The sequence below is a fragment of the Columba livia genome, chromosome 15 (genome assembly GCF_036013475.1).
Source record: "Columba livia isolate bColLiv1 breed racing homer chromosome 15, bColLiv1.pat.W.v2, whole genome shotgun sequence".
Classification (NCBI taxonomy): Eukaryota; Metazoa; Chordata; class Aves; order Columbiformes; family Columbidae; genus Columba; species Columba livia.
The window spans coordinates 11144464-11161233 of record NC_088616.1 but is presented as its reverse complement, the minus strand read 5'-3'; the positions used below and the strand labels follow the sequence as shown (position 1 = coordinate 11161233).

At 50.7% G+C, this 16770-nt stretch overlaps 1 protein-coding gene across 3 annotated transcripts; it reads left to right on the top strand.

Moving 5' to 3' along the window:
- Window positions 1-1111: 1111 nt before the first annotated feature.
- SLC5A11 (solute carrier family 5 member 11) lies at window positions 1112-16306 on the top strand. Of its 3 annotated transcripts, none has more exons than XM_005509091.4 (16): window positions 1112-1673; window positions 4544-4720; window positions 5643-5714; window positions 6436-6540; window positions 6775-6834; window positions 7297-7401; window positions 8706-8811; window positions 9602-9682; window positions 10106-10311; window positions 11132-11267; window positions 11468-11575; window positions 11950-12100; window positions 12335-12503; window positions 13390-13605; window positions 14760-14922; window positions 15999-16306. In XM_005509091.4, exons 2-16 carry the CDS (start codon window positions 4589-4591, stop codon window positions 16217-16219), a joined length of 2031 nt encoding a protein of 676 aa, XP_005509148.2. In that variant the 5' UTR covers window positions 1112-1673; window positions 4544-4588; the 3' UTR covers window positions 16220-16306. The 3 variants fall into 3 exon arrangements, with proteins under 3 accessions (XP_005509148.2, XP_021152414.2, XP_064887267.1); XM_065031195.1 differs by lacking the exon at window positions 1112-1673 and adding an exon at window positions 3176-3491; XM_021296739.2 differs by lacking the exon at window positions 14760-14922 and having other exon boundaries at window positions 1385-1673.
- Window positions 16307-16770: the final 464 nt, after the last annotated feature.

The window sequence follows — 16770 nt, the reverse complement described above, 5'->3', positions numbered from 1 at the left end:
TTGTTTTGCTGGTTCTTGGTAACTGCAAACAGGAGGTAATTTTTCCCAGAATCACCATACCAGCTGGGTGCTCTCCTTCAGCCTTGCACATCCCAGCCTGAACAGAATGTCTGTGTCAGCCTCCATCATCTCCATGGGAAAGCCTGTCCTTGGAGAGGAAATCACAGCTCAGCTGCAGCCAGGGGCAGCGGGGGGAAATGCCATGGTGAGGGTGCTGCGCCACGTCCATCCCAACAGAGACGGGAAACATCACCCTAAAGATCCCAGTTTATGTTGCAAATTTCAGATTATTTAAGGATTTTCACTCTTGCCTGCAAGAAATGGGGAAAACAAGCTCCCAAAGAGAAAATGAAGAGCTTGAGTAAAGTCACAGTGAAGACACAATTGCAGTACCAGTTGGTGGACTGGGACAAAATAGGACCAAGCTGGCATTTCCAAGCCAAAGTGGAACCATGTATGAACTCTCCCTCTAAGTATTTTGGTAAGGATTTGAAGGGCCATGAGCTGTTATTATTTTCTAGGTGCCATGAAAGATGCCAAAGAGACAAAGAGGGGTCTCAGTTTCAGACTGGAAGGGCTGGAAGACGGAAGAAAGTGGCACAGACTGGGAGGTAGCACAAGGCACCTGGATGCCGAATTTGAAGCCCTAGGACATCTGCATTCTTCTAACATAATTTAGAAAAATCTGGGTTTCCCACATTCTAGTGGACCAAATTAAAGCCTCTGCAATCATGAAATTCACAAACCTTTAGTTATGTCTGTAAGAATTGTGAGCCAAGTGTGAAACAATGAGGTAAAATACTGATACTGGGTTTTCCTACTTTGCTTTCTGGTTTCTTAGGCTCTGGGGTGCCTTTATTTAAGTTGCCTTCATTGTCACCCTAGAAAACTCAAAAGTGAAGTGAGAACTGAGATTGTCAGAGAAGGGGGAAAGTTTCACAAAACCTTTGGTAAAAGCAGCTCAATTAGTTGCAGCATGAAATGACAAGTGAGACAGAAGCAGCACCTGCGCTCAGAGATTCTCTGGGGACCAGCCGGCAATGCAGGACCCACATTCCTCAGGGGCTTTGCTGGGATGTCCCCCCCAGCATCACAGAGACCTGAGAACCCGTCAGTAAAACGTGCGCTCAGGGGATTCCGCACAGCAAAATTCAGACTGATAACTCCACCGTGGGGTTTTTCAGACAGATGATGCTGAAGGCAGACCCGATTCTGGGATTAACCTACAGCCTCAGAAATGAGCTCTGAACCCAGCCCAGGGATGAATTCTGCTCTTTGTAAGGCTAAGGCACAAACACAGAGACAGGACTGGCTGTCAGCTGCCCTGTGTCACAGGCTGTCAGCTTGAGAGGACATCAGCACGGATATTTTATTGTTACTTGTCCCTTCTCTAGCTGTGCGGATTGCTTAAGAGAATGGCACTCTGTGGAGTTTGACCCATGAGCCCTGATAATGAAAATAATACACTTCTCACCAGAGCCACGGGAGACCGAAAGAGTAACTTCAGGCAATTAGTTTAACTTTGACTATAAATATTCCTTCTCATTCCTTGCGACACTGTTAACAGCTCCGCTGGCAAATCCTGATTCTCTGGCAATATTTAAGCTGCCTGTCAGTTGGCAGAGGCTCGGTGGTGCCCGGCGCAGGAGCAGAATGAGACCCAGCTGAGCGCAGTAAGTTCCCTTTCGGCTTCTCCCTCAAGTCGGGGAGCCCTGGGCGATCCGCGTGTTTGGGGCGATGCCGGGCTTTATCAGCCCTGGTGGCTTTAGGAGGTGGATGGACCTGGGAATGCTTTAAAAAAACCCCGTTGAGGAAGCATTTAGAGCGATACAGTCCGGACGGGTTGCTCAAGACCCACGTGGGCTGAGTCTCTGCTGGGACCATTGATAAAGGGCTGGCTTCAGCGGCTTCATTTCAATGCCACCGATGTTCCCTCCGCACAATCTCTGGCGAGGGAAGCGCTGCCGCCTGTGCCAGGAACCGAGGGAGACTGGGCTGTGAGCTGAATTCACAAAATGGGCAAAATTTCCACTGGGCCGGGGCAGAGTTAGGATCTGAAATCAGAGCAACCGACTCTACTGCATTTTTCCTTATGCCCAACCTCACCCCAGCCCCGGGAGCCACAGGAGGAGCTTTAACCAGGCACCTGAATTCAGCCCTGGGAATTTCCCCTGCACATTTCCCTTTATTTTCTAACTGACAAGCACAACAATTACCTGCAGAGCTCTGCCCCAGATCCGCACGCATTTTGGAGGGACAGACACAAGGTTCTCCCATGCATGTGGCTGAATCCCATGTGAGATGGAACATATGGAGCCCCTAGCATTGGTTGTACAGCCAGTACTGATCCCTGCCTGTGGGCCCTGGGGTGGGAAGGGTCTCGGGATGGAAAGAACCAGCAATATCATAGCTGGGAAAGAGAAAGCAGGAGATAGAGCGGAGTTAGCAACTTCCCAAGGCTGGCATAACACACCCTATTTTTCTTTTCCTAGTTAGAGGTTAAAGCATGCCAGTAAAAACTCAGCAGCAGCCAAGATATATTGGCTCTTAAAGAGGTAAGACAGCGCTGATCTGATTGTCCGTGTCCCGCATCCTCACAAGGCAGAAGCTCCCAAGGAACTCAGTGAGATCCAGGAGCTTTACAAGGCACAAAAAAGGCTCTGCCAAAATGCTGCAAGTCCCCGATCCCAGCCTGGTGCTGCCAACCCACCACAACAGGGCTCTGTACCATCTTCTGGTCTTGTGCTGGAGGCTGCTGATGTCTTGGATGCACCCCCAGCTGTGGAAGGCGGGTGATGGAATGGTACCAGCCACTAGAAATTCCTTATTTATTGTCCAACCTTTTTGCATGGGCAGGAGCCTGGCAGCCCTGTGCTGCAGGACAGGGTGTAGTGGGACACGGGGCAGGGCTTGTACCCCTGACCAATGCCTGGCAGGGGACATCACTGCATTCCCGGCATGTGGGATTCCATTCCTGCTGCTCTATGTGCACACCTGCTGCTGGCTGTGTCACCGGTGCCCAGAGCAGCCTCTTACCCTCAGGGAACTCTTCAGGTTGCAGGTTTGCTATGGGAGGTTTCCAGCTGCAGCTCCACACATCAACAAAGGAGTGAAGCTGATGGTGGTTGTGAAACACGCGACTGAGGGATGGGGCGGTTGTTTCGGTTTGCGCTTTGCGTTCGGAGGAAGAACTTGTTCAACCACTTGTCCGACCATCCACAGCAGGAGCCCTGGGCTGGTGCAGGCCATCCTTCGCCCCACCTTCTCCAGATTTTTGGCTGCGGGCAGCTTATAAGTGTTGCTTTACAAGTGCAAGAGAGGCCAAAGGACCTGGCCGGCTGCAGAGGCAGAAGGAGGACAAGGACCAGCAGACACTGAACACAGCTATCCCAGTGACATCAGGGCTGGACCCAGAGCTGGGGTGGCCGAGAGGCCACACCAAGTGCTGGCTCTTCCCCTCCTCAGAGGAACCGTCTCCTTGGCTCAGCAGGGTGAGAGAAATAACCCCAAACCTGCTCCGTGGCTGGAGTGCAGCAGTGAGGTGCTGGCCTGGGAATCCCCAGTGACCAACACTGGCCACCCAAGCCAGCCCTGTCCCTGCCGCGACCGCACCGGGGCTGCCACTTGCATCCTGCCCCGCTCACAACATGGGGCCAAGCCTGGGCGAGGGGAGGAGGAGGAAACGAGGAGGAACTACGTTAATTCAGATACCCAACCAAACTCCTTGTGGGGCAGCAGCTTGGCACCACAGGGTGCTCCAGAGGGCTCCAGGCAGCCCTTGCAGGGCTCCCTCAGTGGTGCCACATCGCCTCATCAGGCATTTCGGGACAAGAAAACGAGTTTTTATTCCTGTGGGAAGCATATGAGTATCTCACCCGCAGGAAATGCATCTGCAGGCTGGTGTGCAGCAGGGAGCCCCGGGTCCTTGGTGCTGGTCCCACGTGGCTGCACCATCTGCCCACAGTACCCGCTGCTCATCCTATCTGTCTGTCCCTCTGCTCGATGACACTACCGGCATCCGTTCCTGGTGGAGCCATGCTCAGGAGGAGCCCCAAGTACTCCCTGCACCCAGTCTCTAACTTTCGCTGTGGCCAAGGAGGACACCACCACCTTCACTGCAGCAGCTCACGTGTCTTCATATCCCAACAGCTCCTCATGGGCACATTTCTGGCAGCAGCTTCTCACCAAGGCCAGTCCCGCGGTGCTGCCGCACTGGGACCCACAGGCTGTCATCACCGGCTGTGCCACATCCTGGTCCTTTCCTCTGGCTGTTTCACATCCTCTCCTGTGTGACCATTTCCCCACCACTTAGACAATTATCCACTGCAAAGGAAATCCGACCAGCCCACAGCATTTTCACACCATGGAATGGGACTCACGGACAAAGACAAATGCCAGAGACAAGAGTCTTCTCCACAGCTCCGGCATGAGCAGTGCCAAAGCCAGAGTCACGGACCTGATAATCCCTGAATAATTCAATAAGCACCTTCACAGTGCTGCCACATGGTCTCCTAACCATGTCACCATGTCATTTTTTAAACAGATATATGCATCAAGACAAAGGAGCGCTCAGCCTGCATAAGAAACCATGGAGCCCACCGGCACCGCCCCATCCTCTGTGACCCCCCCGTGGGATGTGTTTCCCCAGAAGATGCTGGAGCCCATTGACATCGCTGTCCTTGTGCTTTACTTTGTGTTTGTCCTCGCAGTTGGGCTGTGGGTAAGCAAATATCATTAAAAACTTTTGTATATGCCCTGTTATACTGAAAAATACGGCTGTTCGGGCCTCAAATTATTTTACTTTGGCTTGGATCCAGCTGCACTTCACTGGATTCAACTAAACAAGCAGAAAGATTGAGTTTACAGGTTCTTTTCCTCACTTCAGCCTGGGGAAGTGTCCTCACTGCTCCAGAGGAGAGCTGTTCAGCTCTAGTGTTTGCCACAGATTTGAGAACCCTTGTAAGGAAGAGGCCATCTGAGTACAAAGTATTGCTAATAATAATGTTTTGTTCATCCAGGAAGGAATCGTTGTCTATAAATCACCTGTGCTTGTCTGCAGTGGTCTCAACAGCAGATTCCATAAATTTAAAATACTGTTTATATATAATTAAGGCAGAAGGACATCCTTTTGGCATGGCATTTGTAATAGGAAAAGCACAATCAGCTGTCATAAGGCGGAGATGAATAGTTGCTCCCCACACACATGGTGCATAACTCTCGTGATGTTGCACGAAACTACCTGAAATCTCTGCAGAACAGGAGTCAATGTTTAATACATGCAACACCGAGCATTTCTCCCGGCTGTGCCTAATAACCAGGGATGTGTGCAGTTCTTGCCCAAAATTGCTCATCTTCCTCACAGATCTGGAGTGATTTAGTTTGCTTCTCACAGAAAACATGTAATCAGGATGCTGAAGCGATAGAAAACTTTGCATTTGGCTTATAGCCCTGGTCTGTCCCCTCCCTCGTCTGCTGCTATCTCGTCCCCCAGCATTTCCCAGCAGCAGCCGCAGGTCCGTCAGGAAACCCTTTGCTTTCACGCGGTGAGAGCACAGAGTCTCCTGGGGACGGCGCTGGGCGATGCTCTGAGCAGCAGCTGATGTGGTTGCTGACACCCCTGCTCTGCTTTTCTGCTTTCCCAGTCCATGTGGAAGACGCAGCGCAGCACTGTCAAAGGCTACTTTCTAGCCGGAGGACAGATGGTTTGGTGGCCTGTAAGTACCTTTATCGTTACACTCCTTGTGCCCCTGGGCTACAGCAAGACTGAAAAGCACTTTTGTCCAAACAGAACTTATTTCTCCAAACAGAAAGAAAGAAAACAAATTACTTCCATGGTTTGCAAAGACCCAGTTATAATACTGGTGTTTTTTTTTCCCATATTCAAGACTGGGGCAGCAGACCTATCGCAGGGCATTGCCACAGCCCTGCATCTGTGTAAGAGCCTGCCCTGCAGAGCCTGTCCAATTCTGCATGCTTTGATCGGGAGATTTCCAGAATTAACTGGGTGGTCCCCATCGCTACGTGGGGTGTTTCGTTTGGGCTGGGCTAGTGAGTCAGTACAGACTAACGTAAGAACCTGATGAACTGACATTTCTACTGGTTATCTTTGCTTTCTGCCCTGCATCTCTGTGAGAGACCAGACGCTGTTAGAAGCGGGATGGTCTTAAACATGCCCACAAACGAGCAATCAGCAGTGAACGATGAAACAAGCCAAAGAGAGGTGCTGGAGCCACTGAACACATAGGAAAAAAAAGGTGTCAGAGGGTGACAAGGGTTTCATGTTCTCCATAGTAAAGAGTGGGCTGACAGCATGCTTGTGTAACACCCCCAGAGGGAACCCACTAGGGGGTGTGCACCAGAGCCCCAAACTGCCCATCACCAGGCTGAGAACACCCCCTGTCCCGTGGCCAGGTCCCATTTCTTGTCTTTCCCCAGGTGGGCGCATCCCTGTTTGCCAGCAACGTTGGCAGTGGCCACTTCATCGGCCTGGCCGGCTCCGGAGCCGCCTCAGGAATCGCCACAGCAGCCTACGAGTGGAACGTGAGTTGGCACAGTGTCTCACGCCATACGGGGAAACTCCCAACACCAACAAACGTGTATTATACCAACATAAGGGACTGCTGTGGCAGCTCCAAATACTCAGGCTCCTGAGCTGGAAGCCACCTCCAGCTGCTGGGGACACCTGAAGGATAACCCTGTCCCTGTGTCCCTGCCAACCCAGCCAACCACAGCTGTGACCAGCATCACTCACCTACCTTTCCATTTGCTTTGCAGGGGATGTTTTCTGTCCTGGTGCTGGCCTGGCTCTTCCTTCCCATTTACATAGCAGCAGGAGTAAGTAGACAGGATGTTGTGCCCATTGGTGATTTGCTGGTATTTAAACCACCTGTTGGGCTCCTGGGCTTAATCATCTCCTGCTGCACCTGAGTTTCTGCTCCATGGTGCTCCCGGCTGCTCTGGTGGCCTGGGCTAAAGGGGAAGAGAGCTGCTGGGGACAGCACTGGGGACTCAGGTATGGGGTCAGACCATTCCAGCACCCAGCAATGGAATAAAGTTGCTCTGTGTCCTGAGGGGGTGGACAGAGGCTCTCACAGCACAGTTTATAGTGAGCCAAGCATTACAGCTAAGTCAGTGCTTGCTAAGCTATTGTGCTGGCCTAAGGAGCCAGCTGAGAACCAAATACAAGCACAGCACAAATGGCAGAGCTGTTCTGGTCTCTTACCAGTGCAAACCACAGTGGCTTGGAGGACACTGGAGGGGCCACGTCCCACTGGCTCTGACACATCTCTCGTGTAGGTCACTACCATGCCTGAGTACCTGCGGAAACGTTTTGGAGGCAAAAGAATCCAGATGTTCCTGGCAATTCTCTACTTGTTCATCTATATTTTCACCAAAATATCAGTAAGTAGAAAAAACCATGGAAACAGACTGAATTAAATTAGCTTTGGAAACACATGCTGATCAGTGAGGCCGAGAAATGCAACTGCTGGCCCTTCCCTACATTAGCAGAAAAGGGTGTATTATCACAATGTCTCAGAAAGCTGGACTGTAGTTGTTTGAGAACCCACACAAAAATAATAACTTTTTGGTTTTTAACATGAAGGATCTGAACGCTTGCTACAGTAGGAGGGAAAGCTCAGTGTCGATGTCCTGACCAACAGTTCATTGAAAAGCTGAGTTGTGAGTGTGGATGCATTTGTTGTCATGCTTGGTACACCTGGCAGTTCACCCAGTTTCCTCCTTTTGTGCATTTATCACCTGCACAGAGGCTAAATGGTGTTCTGTGCAGGATGAACAAGAACATAGGAGCTGGTATGTGGTTAGGTGAAAAGAGCTTCATGATTTATGGCACCTCTTTGATGTAGTGCCTTCAATAAATAACTGAATCAACCCTTGTGCAACATGGCACCGGCTGTTCATTAACTGTGCAGCAGTGCAGGGATCTGTGAAATGAGACAAGTCCTGCCGGTGTTTTGCCTGTACGTATGGGGCCGGGTGGGACACGGTGTCTGACACCCGCCTGCCCATGTCCCCTCTGAACGAGTGCGAATCACAGGGTTCCGGCGGCACCGAGGAGCCATTTGATGGAAACCTCTGATAATATGAGTCCTGTACCCGAGATGCTTTTTTATATCTGTCTGTCATTCTGTGGTCTGCACTTGGCCTGTCCTGAAGCTCTCCTAAAACACAGTGTTTTCCCGTAGCCACAGAGCTGTCAGGGCTGGCTCCCAGCCCTGAGGACACGTTTCCCTGTGATCTCACTGTCACCGTGTCACCAGGAGGAATTTGCAGCATGGCAAATGGGTGCTGGGGCTGGCTGGGGGTTTGCACTGTGGGTGCTCTGGTCTCAGCTCTCCCCACCAGCTCCCGGATGCTCCATGGAAGGGACAAGCTCACCCCCAAAAATGCCTTTTTCACCGAGCTCTGTGCATGCTCCACTGCTCTGGGGACAGCTCCATCGTCACCCTCTCTGCCCCTCCATGGACCACTCATGACAAACTGTCTGAATGCTGAACTGAGCCTGGTGCCATTGCAGAGGGGGCAGGAGCTGGGGCTGCAGAGGGATGTGCCAGGTGGAGAAAACGCTGTGGGGAGTCTCAACGGTTACAAACCAGATGGGTCTGTCCCACGAAGGACACGGCTTGGTCGGCGCTGCTCATCATCATATCATTGTGCCAACTGTGATAACGATCGTTTTTCTCTAGGTTGATATGTATGCTGGGGCCCTCTTCATTCAGCAAGCCTTGCACTGGGACCTCTACGTCGCCGTGGCTGGGCTGCTGGCCATCACAGCCGTCTACACCGTGGCGGGTGCGTGGCCGAGTCTCAGATCCCACCACAGCCCCTGCCCAGGGAGCGGAGCTGTGACACAAGTCCTGCGCTCCCCACACCATCTGGCTGTGCCATGAGTGGATAATGTGGATAATGGGGTGGGGGGAAGGCAATTAACAGCTCGCCTATTAAGAAAAAATTCCCAGGTAAGAGTAAATGAATCCCCCTCATAAGGCCATTCCAGATATGAGTGTGTGTCGGTTCTGCTTTAAGGAGAAGCTGCGCTCCAGGCATTTGCACAAGAGGTTTGTCCTCCGGGTTTTTTGGAGGTATGAGTGATTTACACAACAATGAGCCGTGTAATGCGAAACCATTGTCAATCTTGGTGCCCTCGCAGGGCTCAGGAGCGGCCAAATGGAAAAAAGCCATGCATGGCGTAAGCAGCAAATCCGAAACAAATAAAAGTTCCTTCTTTCCCAGTGCTCACCCCAGTGATGTTGCTCATAAAGATTCCCCTCCCCCCCCCCCTTTTTTTTATTCTTATTCAGCTCGGCCTTTGTTTTGGAGCTTTTTCATGTATTTCCCATAGAAGTACTAATACTGGATTTTGGCTTTTTAGTGACAAAATCGTGACTCATTATGATTCAAAACATGAAAAATTTCAGGCAAAGTGTCAGGCACAGGAACTGGCCAAATTGCCCCCAGCACGGCCAGAAGATGCCGGGCATGGGGCTCGGTTGATGCTGCTCGTCCAAAACGGCTACAAAGCGTGAGATGCTCTGACAGAACAAACCCTGTTCCCTCATCTGCCGCTTCTCTGCTCTCACAGGTGGCCTGGCCGCCGTCATCTACACCGACGCACTGCAAACCTTCATCATGCTCATCGGGGCCCTGACCCTCATGGTCTTCAGTGAGTGTTTCCCTGGGGTTTTGTTGCTAAAACTATGACAAAAGCTTTACCAAGAACTACAAACGAGCTGGGTCATCAGAGCTGATCACTCAGTTGTTGTTCTGGGAACTGCCTTCTACATGCTTGTACAAATAATTTACGGTAGTTCCTTATGTGGTAAGAATACATGAGTACCCCCTGAAAAATCTCTAAAAAAAGAAAAAAATAAAATCTCTGAAGAAACAGGTTCTGAAGCAGTATTGTAGTGAAGAAGCATGTTCCCTAGCCAGCAGTTTTAGCGTTATGCCAACCCCAATGTTAGAGTTGATAGCTTCCAATTTTAAAGAACACTTGTGAAGTATCACCCATAGCAAACTACAGAGACTGAAAATCAGAGTACGGACCCGGGAAGATGTGATATCTGCTTCTCATGACCTATTTTAGGCTTTATTGAAGTTGGTGGTCTTGAAGGTTTGCAGACAAAATACTTTGATGCCATTCCCAGCACCCGCAAGGAAAACAGCAGCTGTGGGTTGCCGAGAGAAGATGCTTTTCACATTTTCCGAGACCCTGTTAACTCCGACCTTCCCTGGCCTGGAGTCTTGCTGGGAATGACCATCCCGTCCCTGTGGTACTGGTGTACGGATCAGGTGGGTTGCTCCTCATCTCTTTGTTCGGTTTCAATAAAAAGTTACTGTTTGTTTGGATGTGATTACAAACCCAGGGTTTGCAACCTCGCCTGGACTGGTTTACTATTTCTCATGGGAAATCGGTAAAATCTGATGGTTGCAATCCTAAAGATGCCAAACTTGCTATGCGCAACTGGATTTTGGGAATCATTTCAAGGTATAAAGGGGTAAGAATGTATTTGTCAGTTAACCCCAGTCTATTAAGATATATTTTTTTTTAAACTCAAGCCTTTCACTTCTTGTGAACCACCTGTGAACTTCTTGTGAATCACCTTCCTTCAACTTCCCAGGGCTCTGACTCCAATCCCTCCTAGTGACAACATCGGAGCCAGCAAGACGAGAGCCCTAAGTCACCTCCTGATGCTCCTGTACTGCTCTTTTGTCTAATTCTGCTGGTTTCAGCCTCTGTCCTGCTTTGGCACGGGGGCTGCTGACCAGGCAGGCTCAGCGGCTCAGGGGACTCCCCAACAAACGAAGAAGAAATGAAAATTCCAAGCCTCAGTCTGATTAGTTAAGGAGCAGATGCTGCAGCACGGCATCCTGCAGAGGCAAGGCCCAGACCTGATGACACAAGCAGTGCTTTCCATATCTACTTTTCTGTAAGATACGCAGGATCTGAAGCAGGAATTATAAAGCTACAGCCAAGCTCTGGGCTGACCCTTCCAAGATTTCAGTAGCTTAGAGGAGGATGAGGTGTACACGTGGACACAACCGGTACCACATGGTCCTCAGCGAGCTCCTCTCTGCTGACAGCAGACCAAACACATTTCTTAATTTCTAGGTCATCGTTCAGAGGTCCCTTGCTGCTAAAAACCTCTCTCATGCTAAAGGAGGCTCCTTGATGACCTCCTACTTGAAAATTTTGCCCCTCTTTATGATGGTAATGCCAGGCATGATCAGCCGGATTCTCTTCCCAGGTAAGTGCTGAACGAGAGATCTGCTCCCTTGATCTGTCACCACTGGTTGTGCCTCCTCTGTGGAGCTGAAACAGCCTTTACTGAATTAACTAAAAGGTTGCAGTGCACCAAACGCCCAGCAGATGAAACTAACTTGTTTAGATACGTCGGTTTGTTGTGACCATGCAATACTGCCTCTCATTGCCCCTTCCTTATTTTAGATCTGGTGGCTTGTGCAGATGCAGAAATTTGCCGAAAAATCTGTGGCAACCCTTCTGGCTGTTCTGATATTGCTTATCCTAAGCTGGTGATAGAACTCCTGCCTGTAGGTAAGGAGCCTGGTGATGCATCAGCCAAAAGGTGTCTGTGGAAGAAGTTCAGAGAGGAAAATACCCTTCAACTGTAATTGCAGTGGGGTTTACGTTGGGCTTGGTGAGACAGCGGCAAGGGACAGAATGCACCAGGAGAGATGGGTGGCGATCCAGTGTCCAGAGGTCTGATTCAGTCAAACTTGGATGAGAGACAAAGCGTGGATGTTTAACAATGATAATCAACTGTTAATACCTCCCTATAACTGCCACTTTAAAATTGAGGCTAAAAACATTTTTTTTAAGTCTGTTCTAGTTTAAAGACGAATTTGAGGACATCTTATAGTGGGGTTGTGGGGGATTCCTCAGGGTGGCTGCACTTCTTCTGTTCCTAGGACTCCGGGGCCTGATGATGTCCGTGATGATAGCAGCTCTCATGTCCTCCCTGACCTCCATCTTCAATAGTGCCAGCACCATTTTCACCATGGACCTCTGGAAACATTTCCGCCCCCGTTGCTCCGAGTTGGAGCTCATGATCGTTGGCAGGTACGGAGAACTGGGACAGGTGTGTTATATCAGAGCCTGAGCATCAGATACACATCTGGGCACAGCTCGTGGCCTGTGCCCTGCACAGATGTGGTATCTCCATATTGAACAGGTTTGGTGGAGAACAAGAGTAGGGCCTTATGGTTATGAGAGATCCGAGCAGGAGCTTTCCTAGCTGCGAAACTGGAAAGGAACAGTCTGAGCTGACAGCAAGAGCATCTTTTTCTTGCACAGGGCGTTCGTGCTGCTGCTGACGGTGGTCTCCATCCTCTGGATCCCGCTTGTGCAGGCTGGCCAGGGCGGGCAGCTCTTCATCTACATCCAGTCCATCAGCTCCTACCTGCAGCCCCCCGTGGCAATGGTGTTCATCCTGGGCTGCTTCTGGAAAAGAGCAAACGAGAAGGTAATGACGCCACTGCGCTCAGCACAGTCTCCTCTGTGGCCTCGTTGTCCTCCTGAGGGTCCTGTAGTTTCAACCCCCGCCCCGGGCTGCAGCTCCTGCTGTCTTACAAAGGCTCCTCTGGCATTTCAAAAGCAGTGACATGACTGTGCTGCTCTGTTCCAGCATGACCTTTGCAAAGCTTGAAGCCTGCTAGGGGCTAATTAGCCATCATCTTATTACATGGACTTGTGTTATCAGCATCAGGGTGACTACAAAAGGCACAGTGAGCCCAGGGAGAGAATGAGACAAACCAAATAACATCAGGGGGTACAAAACCTCCAGTTTCTCCACAAAGACTGGGTAAAGGGTAAAGTCTTCCCAAAACAGGCTTTGGTCAGGCAGAGAGCAGCTGTCAGACCCTTACGGCTAAGGCAACCCTAGGACACAAATATCACTCTTGAAAGTATTCTGGCACAAGATGTTTTATGATGTTATCCTTCCCCTCCATACCCAAATTAACGACACACTTGACCCCACGAGGAGAGGTCCCAGGTGCTGTGACAGCACTGCAGAGCTGAGAGCGAGAGCAGAAAAGGGAGGAAGGGATGATGGGTTTAAACTAAAGGAGGGGAGATTCAGACATGAGGAAGAAATTGTTGCACCTCAGGGTGGTGAGAGCCTGGCCCAGGCTGCCCAGAGAGCTGGTGGATGAACCATCCCTGGAGACATCCCAGGCCAGGCTGGACGGGGCTCTGAGCAACCTGAGCTGGTGAAGATGTCCCTGCTCATGGCAGGGGGGGAACTGGGGGAGCTGGGAAGGTCCCTTCAGCCCAAACCATCCCATGATTCTATGATGCTGGGTGGACACGTCGTTCTTGCTTCCCTAACCCTCCCCATCCATCTGCAGGGCGCGTTCTGGGGGCTGGTGACTGGGCTGCTGCTGGGTGTCATCCGCCTGGTGCTGGACTTCATCTACCCCGAGCCGCGGTGCGGTGAGGCCGACCTGCGCCCGGCTGTGGTCAAGAACATGCACTATCTCTACTTCTCCATGGTCCTGTCTGCCGTCTCCACCCTCACTGTGCTGCTCGTCAGCCTGCTCACAGAACCCCCCTCAGCAGAAATGGTGCGTCACCCCTTCAGGTCGCTTTTTGTTATTTGTAACGGTTTCTGGGATGCCCCACGCTACAGCCATGGGAATAATGTGGGGATAAATAAGTTGGAAATGGAAGTTTCCATTCATTCTTCATTTACAATTACACTTGCAATAACCTGTAACTGCAACCCCTCCTCTGCTCCAGCTCCCTGCTGCCATTTAAGATTTTGGTCCCACAAATCCAGACTCCCGCCCTGGAAACTGGTCAACAGTAGATGCTACAAAGAGCTGTTCTTAAGTTCAAATGTGTGTTTAACTAATGAAAAACTAGCTTTTTTTCCCCTTTATTTTCCAAGAAATTTCAGCTTCTGGGTCATGTTTATCAACTCTCTTACTAATTTAGAAAGGAACCATTCTTACTCGCAGAAAAGAGAAATCAAGGGCAGAGAGCACGCTTCCTCTGGAACAGGTTTATGCCAGTTTGACTATTTTCAATAGATAAACTGAGGCTACAGAAAAACACTAATAGCAGAAAGGAGAGGCCAGGTGACCTTTGGGACTCACACAGCCAGCGCATCCTCTCGCTTCACGACAGGACTAACGTGATGTATTTCTGAAATGCCCAGAGGGAGAGCACCTGGGGAGCTGTGGGATCTGCTCCAGGGCTCCCCTGCCCTCCCAGCAGCAGTTCTTCCTCATCTCCAACCTGAATCTTTTCAGCTTCATGTTGTGCTCATCCCCTTCTCTCCACACTATCGTTGACACTGAGAACATTCCTCTTTAGCGAGTCTTTTACATATTTGAAGAAAATTATCATACCTCCCACCTGCCTTCTCTTCATTCAACAACCCCAGTTCTTTGAAGCATTCCTCCCTGGCCACACTTTCTGTTGCTTCCCTTGCTGACCCGCTCCCTGTCCGCATCCCACGATGGTCCCGTGCAGAAATGTCACCTTGCCAGCGATCGGAGCCGTGTCCTTCAGCGAGCGCAGCTGCCCCGACAGCCCCCGCGCTCCAGGGAAAACCACCCCGTGCCGGTGCAGCCATCGCTTCTGCCGCTGCCCGCTGAGCCCTCGGCTGTTCCAGCCCCTCTCAGTGTTCTCTCTGCAGGCCGCTCCACGCTCAGGTAGTCCTTTGAACAACCGTGCAAGCAGTTTTCTTTAACAGCACTCTTCATGCCATCAGATAAGTCGGCTGACCTGGTTCACACGCGGGGACCTGCCAGCCAAGACAGACCCGGCAGCCAGCCCTGCCCCTGACGCTGCCAAAGGAGCGCGTGAAGCCGAGCGTCCCGCTCTCCAGATTGATATAAGCATTGCTTCTGAAAGTAGTTCAAATGATAATAAATGTAAGTGCTCCGACGTCGTATTCAGTAACACCTACTCCTAACAACCCTAGGCACTGTGTAAAAGCCTTTGAAGACGAGAAATGTTAAAGCTGCTTCCTCCAGATTGCTGTAACTTCAGGGCATGCTGGAAGGTTTTTACCTGACAGTGTTACCTAAGCAGTTTCTTTTCCATCTCTTGACGGCATTTCATATGCCTGACATGAAGACGGAGCTGGCTGGGATACAGAAAGCTGTGCCCGTTAACCGCACTAGAGCCCGGTGCTGCCTGCCCCCGCTGCAAGGAGAGCTGGCTGAGAAAGGGGAGGGTGGAGGAAAAGCACGATTATTTTCATGAAATTCCATTTCTGTTTTTCAGTGGTGTTTTCTGATCGACTCTAGCATCAGGGAGAACCCAGAGCCCTGGGTGGAGTTCTTGACAGATCAGTGAAGGAGGATTTGCATTTTTTAAAACTTGTACTTGTTGGTATTAGGCACAAACACGCATAGCAACTTGTTCTGCATTTCGAGCGATGATTATCATCACTTGTTTTTGCCAGGCCTGGGACACTGCTTATGTAACTGCAGCTTTTGCTGTGTATTCCTTTCGTCTAGGAAAAGCTGTTGAAAAGCTCAGTAAGCTAATGCGTTACTGTGCAGCTCTCCCAGCCGCTGGGAAGTCTCTTGTTGGTTGTGCATGAGCCCCATCTGCCCAGTGTTTAGTGGTGTGTGCCCTGATCAACACCAGCGCTGCGAGAATTCCATTTACACCTGTGGTGTGCACTCACCCCAAATGGACCAGAGCTGATGGGCACCAAGCAGCTGCAGCTGAGCTTTTAGCTTTGGTTTACTGTGGCTGTTTATTAAATGTCAGGAACAGTAGAACCTGAGCTCAGAGCTCTGGGGAAGAATGAAATTGGTACTACAGCCCCACAAGATGCCCACTGAAGGGCTCCCCACACCTCAGCGTAGCCAGTGTAGTCATTTAAAGAACGCTGGTGTGGTTTTGCATCAAACCCCTTTGTCCAGGCCACACTGATACGTTCCTGGGCTGTGTTTTGCTGGTGAGATTTGTACCTCACTATGTGCTGTCTTTCTAGGTGCGACTAACACCAAAGGGAACTCGAAGCTGCTGACAGCCCTTCTGTGGCTCTGCGGGATGGAGCGCAGACAGGAGAACACTGAGAACGTGGCATCGCCCAGAGCCGAGCCGCTGCCCGTGGCGTCCCTGGAGGAGAAACCGCTGGTGAAACACGTGCTGAACATCAACCTGCTGCTGTGTGTGTGCGCCGGGGTCTTCCTCTGGGCCTACTTTGCATAGCAGCCGGCTATTCGACTCCAGACACCATCAACTAATTTTAATTGGTGTAAATAATAAGAATTAGCAGAGGGTTAATGTAATTAATAATGCTTTCTAAATTTTATTTCTTTATTTAAGAAGACCCTTCTCCCTGATCTGTTCCTTGTTTCTCATGGGGTTCTGGCTGTAAAAGGTGCTGAGTGCTCGACACCGGCAATGAGAAGGGTTTAAAGAGCTAAGGGAGGCAGAAGAGGTTTGTTTGCTTATTTTAAATATTTAATTATGCTCTTTGGAGTTCGAGCACTGCCTGGAATTCAGGAGGTCTGGATTCTGTTTCTGTTGGTGCCTCTATACCCCGCTACAAGCACGTGTTTCCCGCTTGGTTCAGCTCCTGTGCGTCGTGCGGGTGCAGGGGCAGCAGCGTGGGTGCACTAGTGCGAGTTTCATTTCTGGGAGGTTGTGCTCAGTTAAGTGGTGTTGCCGCCTGCGCTGCAGCCTCCCCGGGCTGCACAAGGAGCCGACACGGCCCCACCGGCCCTGGACCTTCCCCAGACGCCAGCAGGGACACCCGG

Excerpts from the sequence above, each read along its gene's own strand:
- SLC5A11 (XM_005509091.4), top strand. The coding sequence starts at position 4,589 with ATGGAGCCCACCGGCACCGCCCCATCCTCTGTGACCCCCCCGTGGGAT. Across the intron at positions 4,721-5,642 it reads TCCTCGCAGTTGGGCTGTGG|TCCATGTGGAAGACGCAGCG; the intron begins GTAAGCAAATAT and ends CTGCTTTCCCAG. Across the intron at positions 6,835-7,296 it reads CCATTTACATAGCAGCAGGA|GTCACTACCATGCCTGAGTA; the intron begins GTAAGTAGACAG and ends TCTCTCGTGTAG.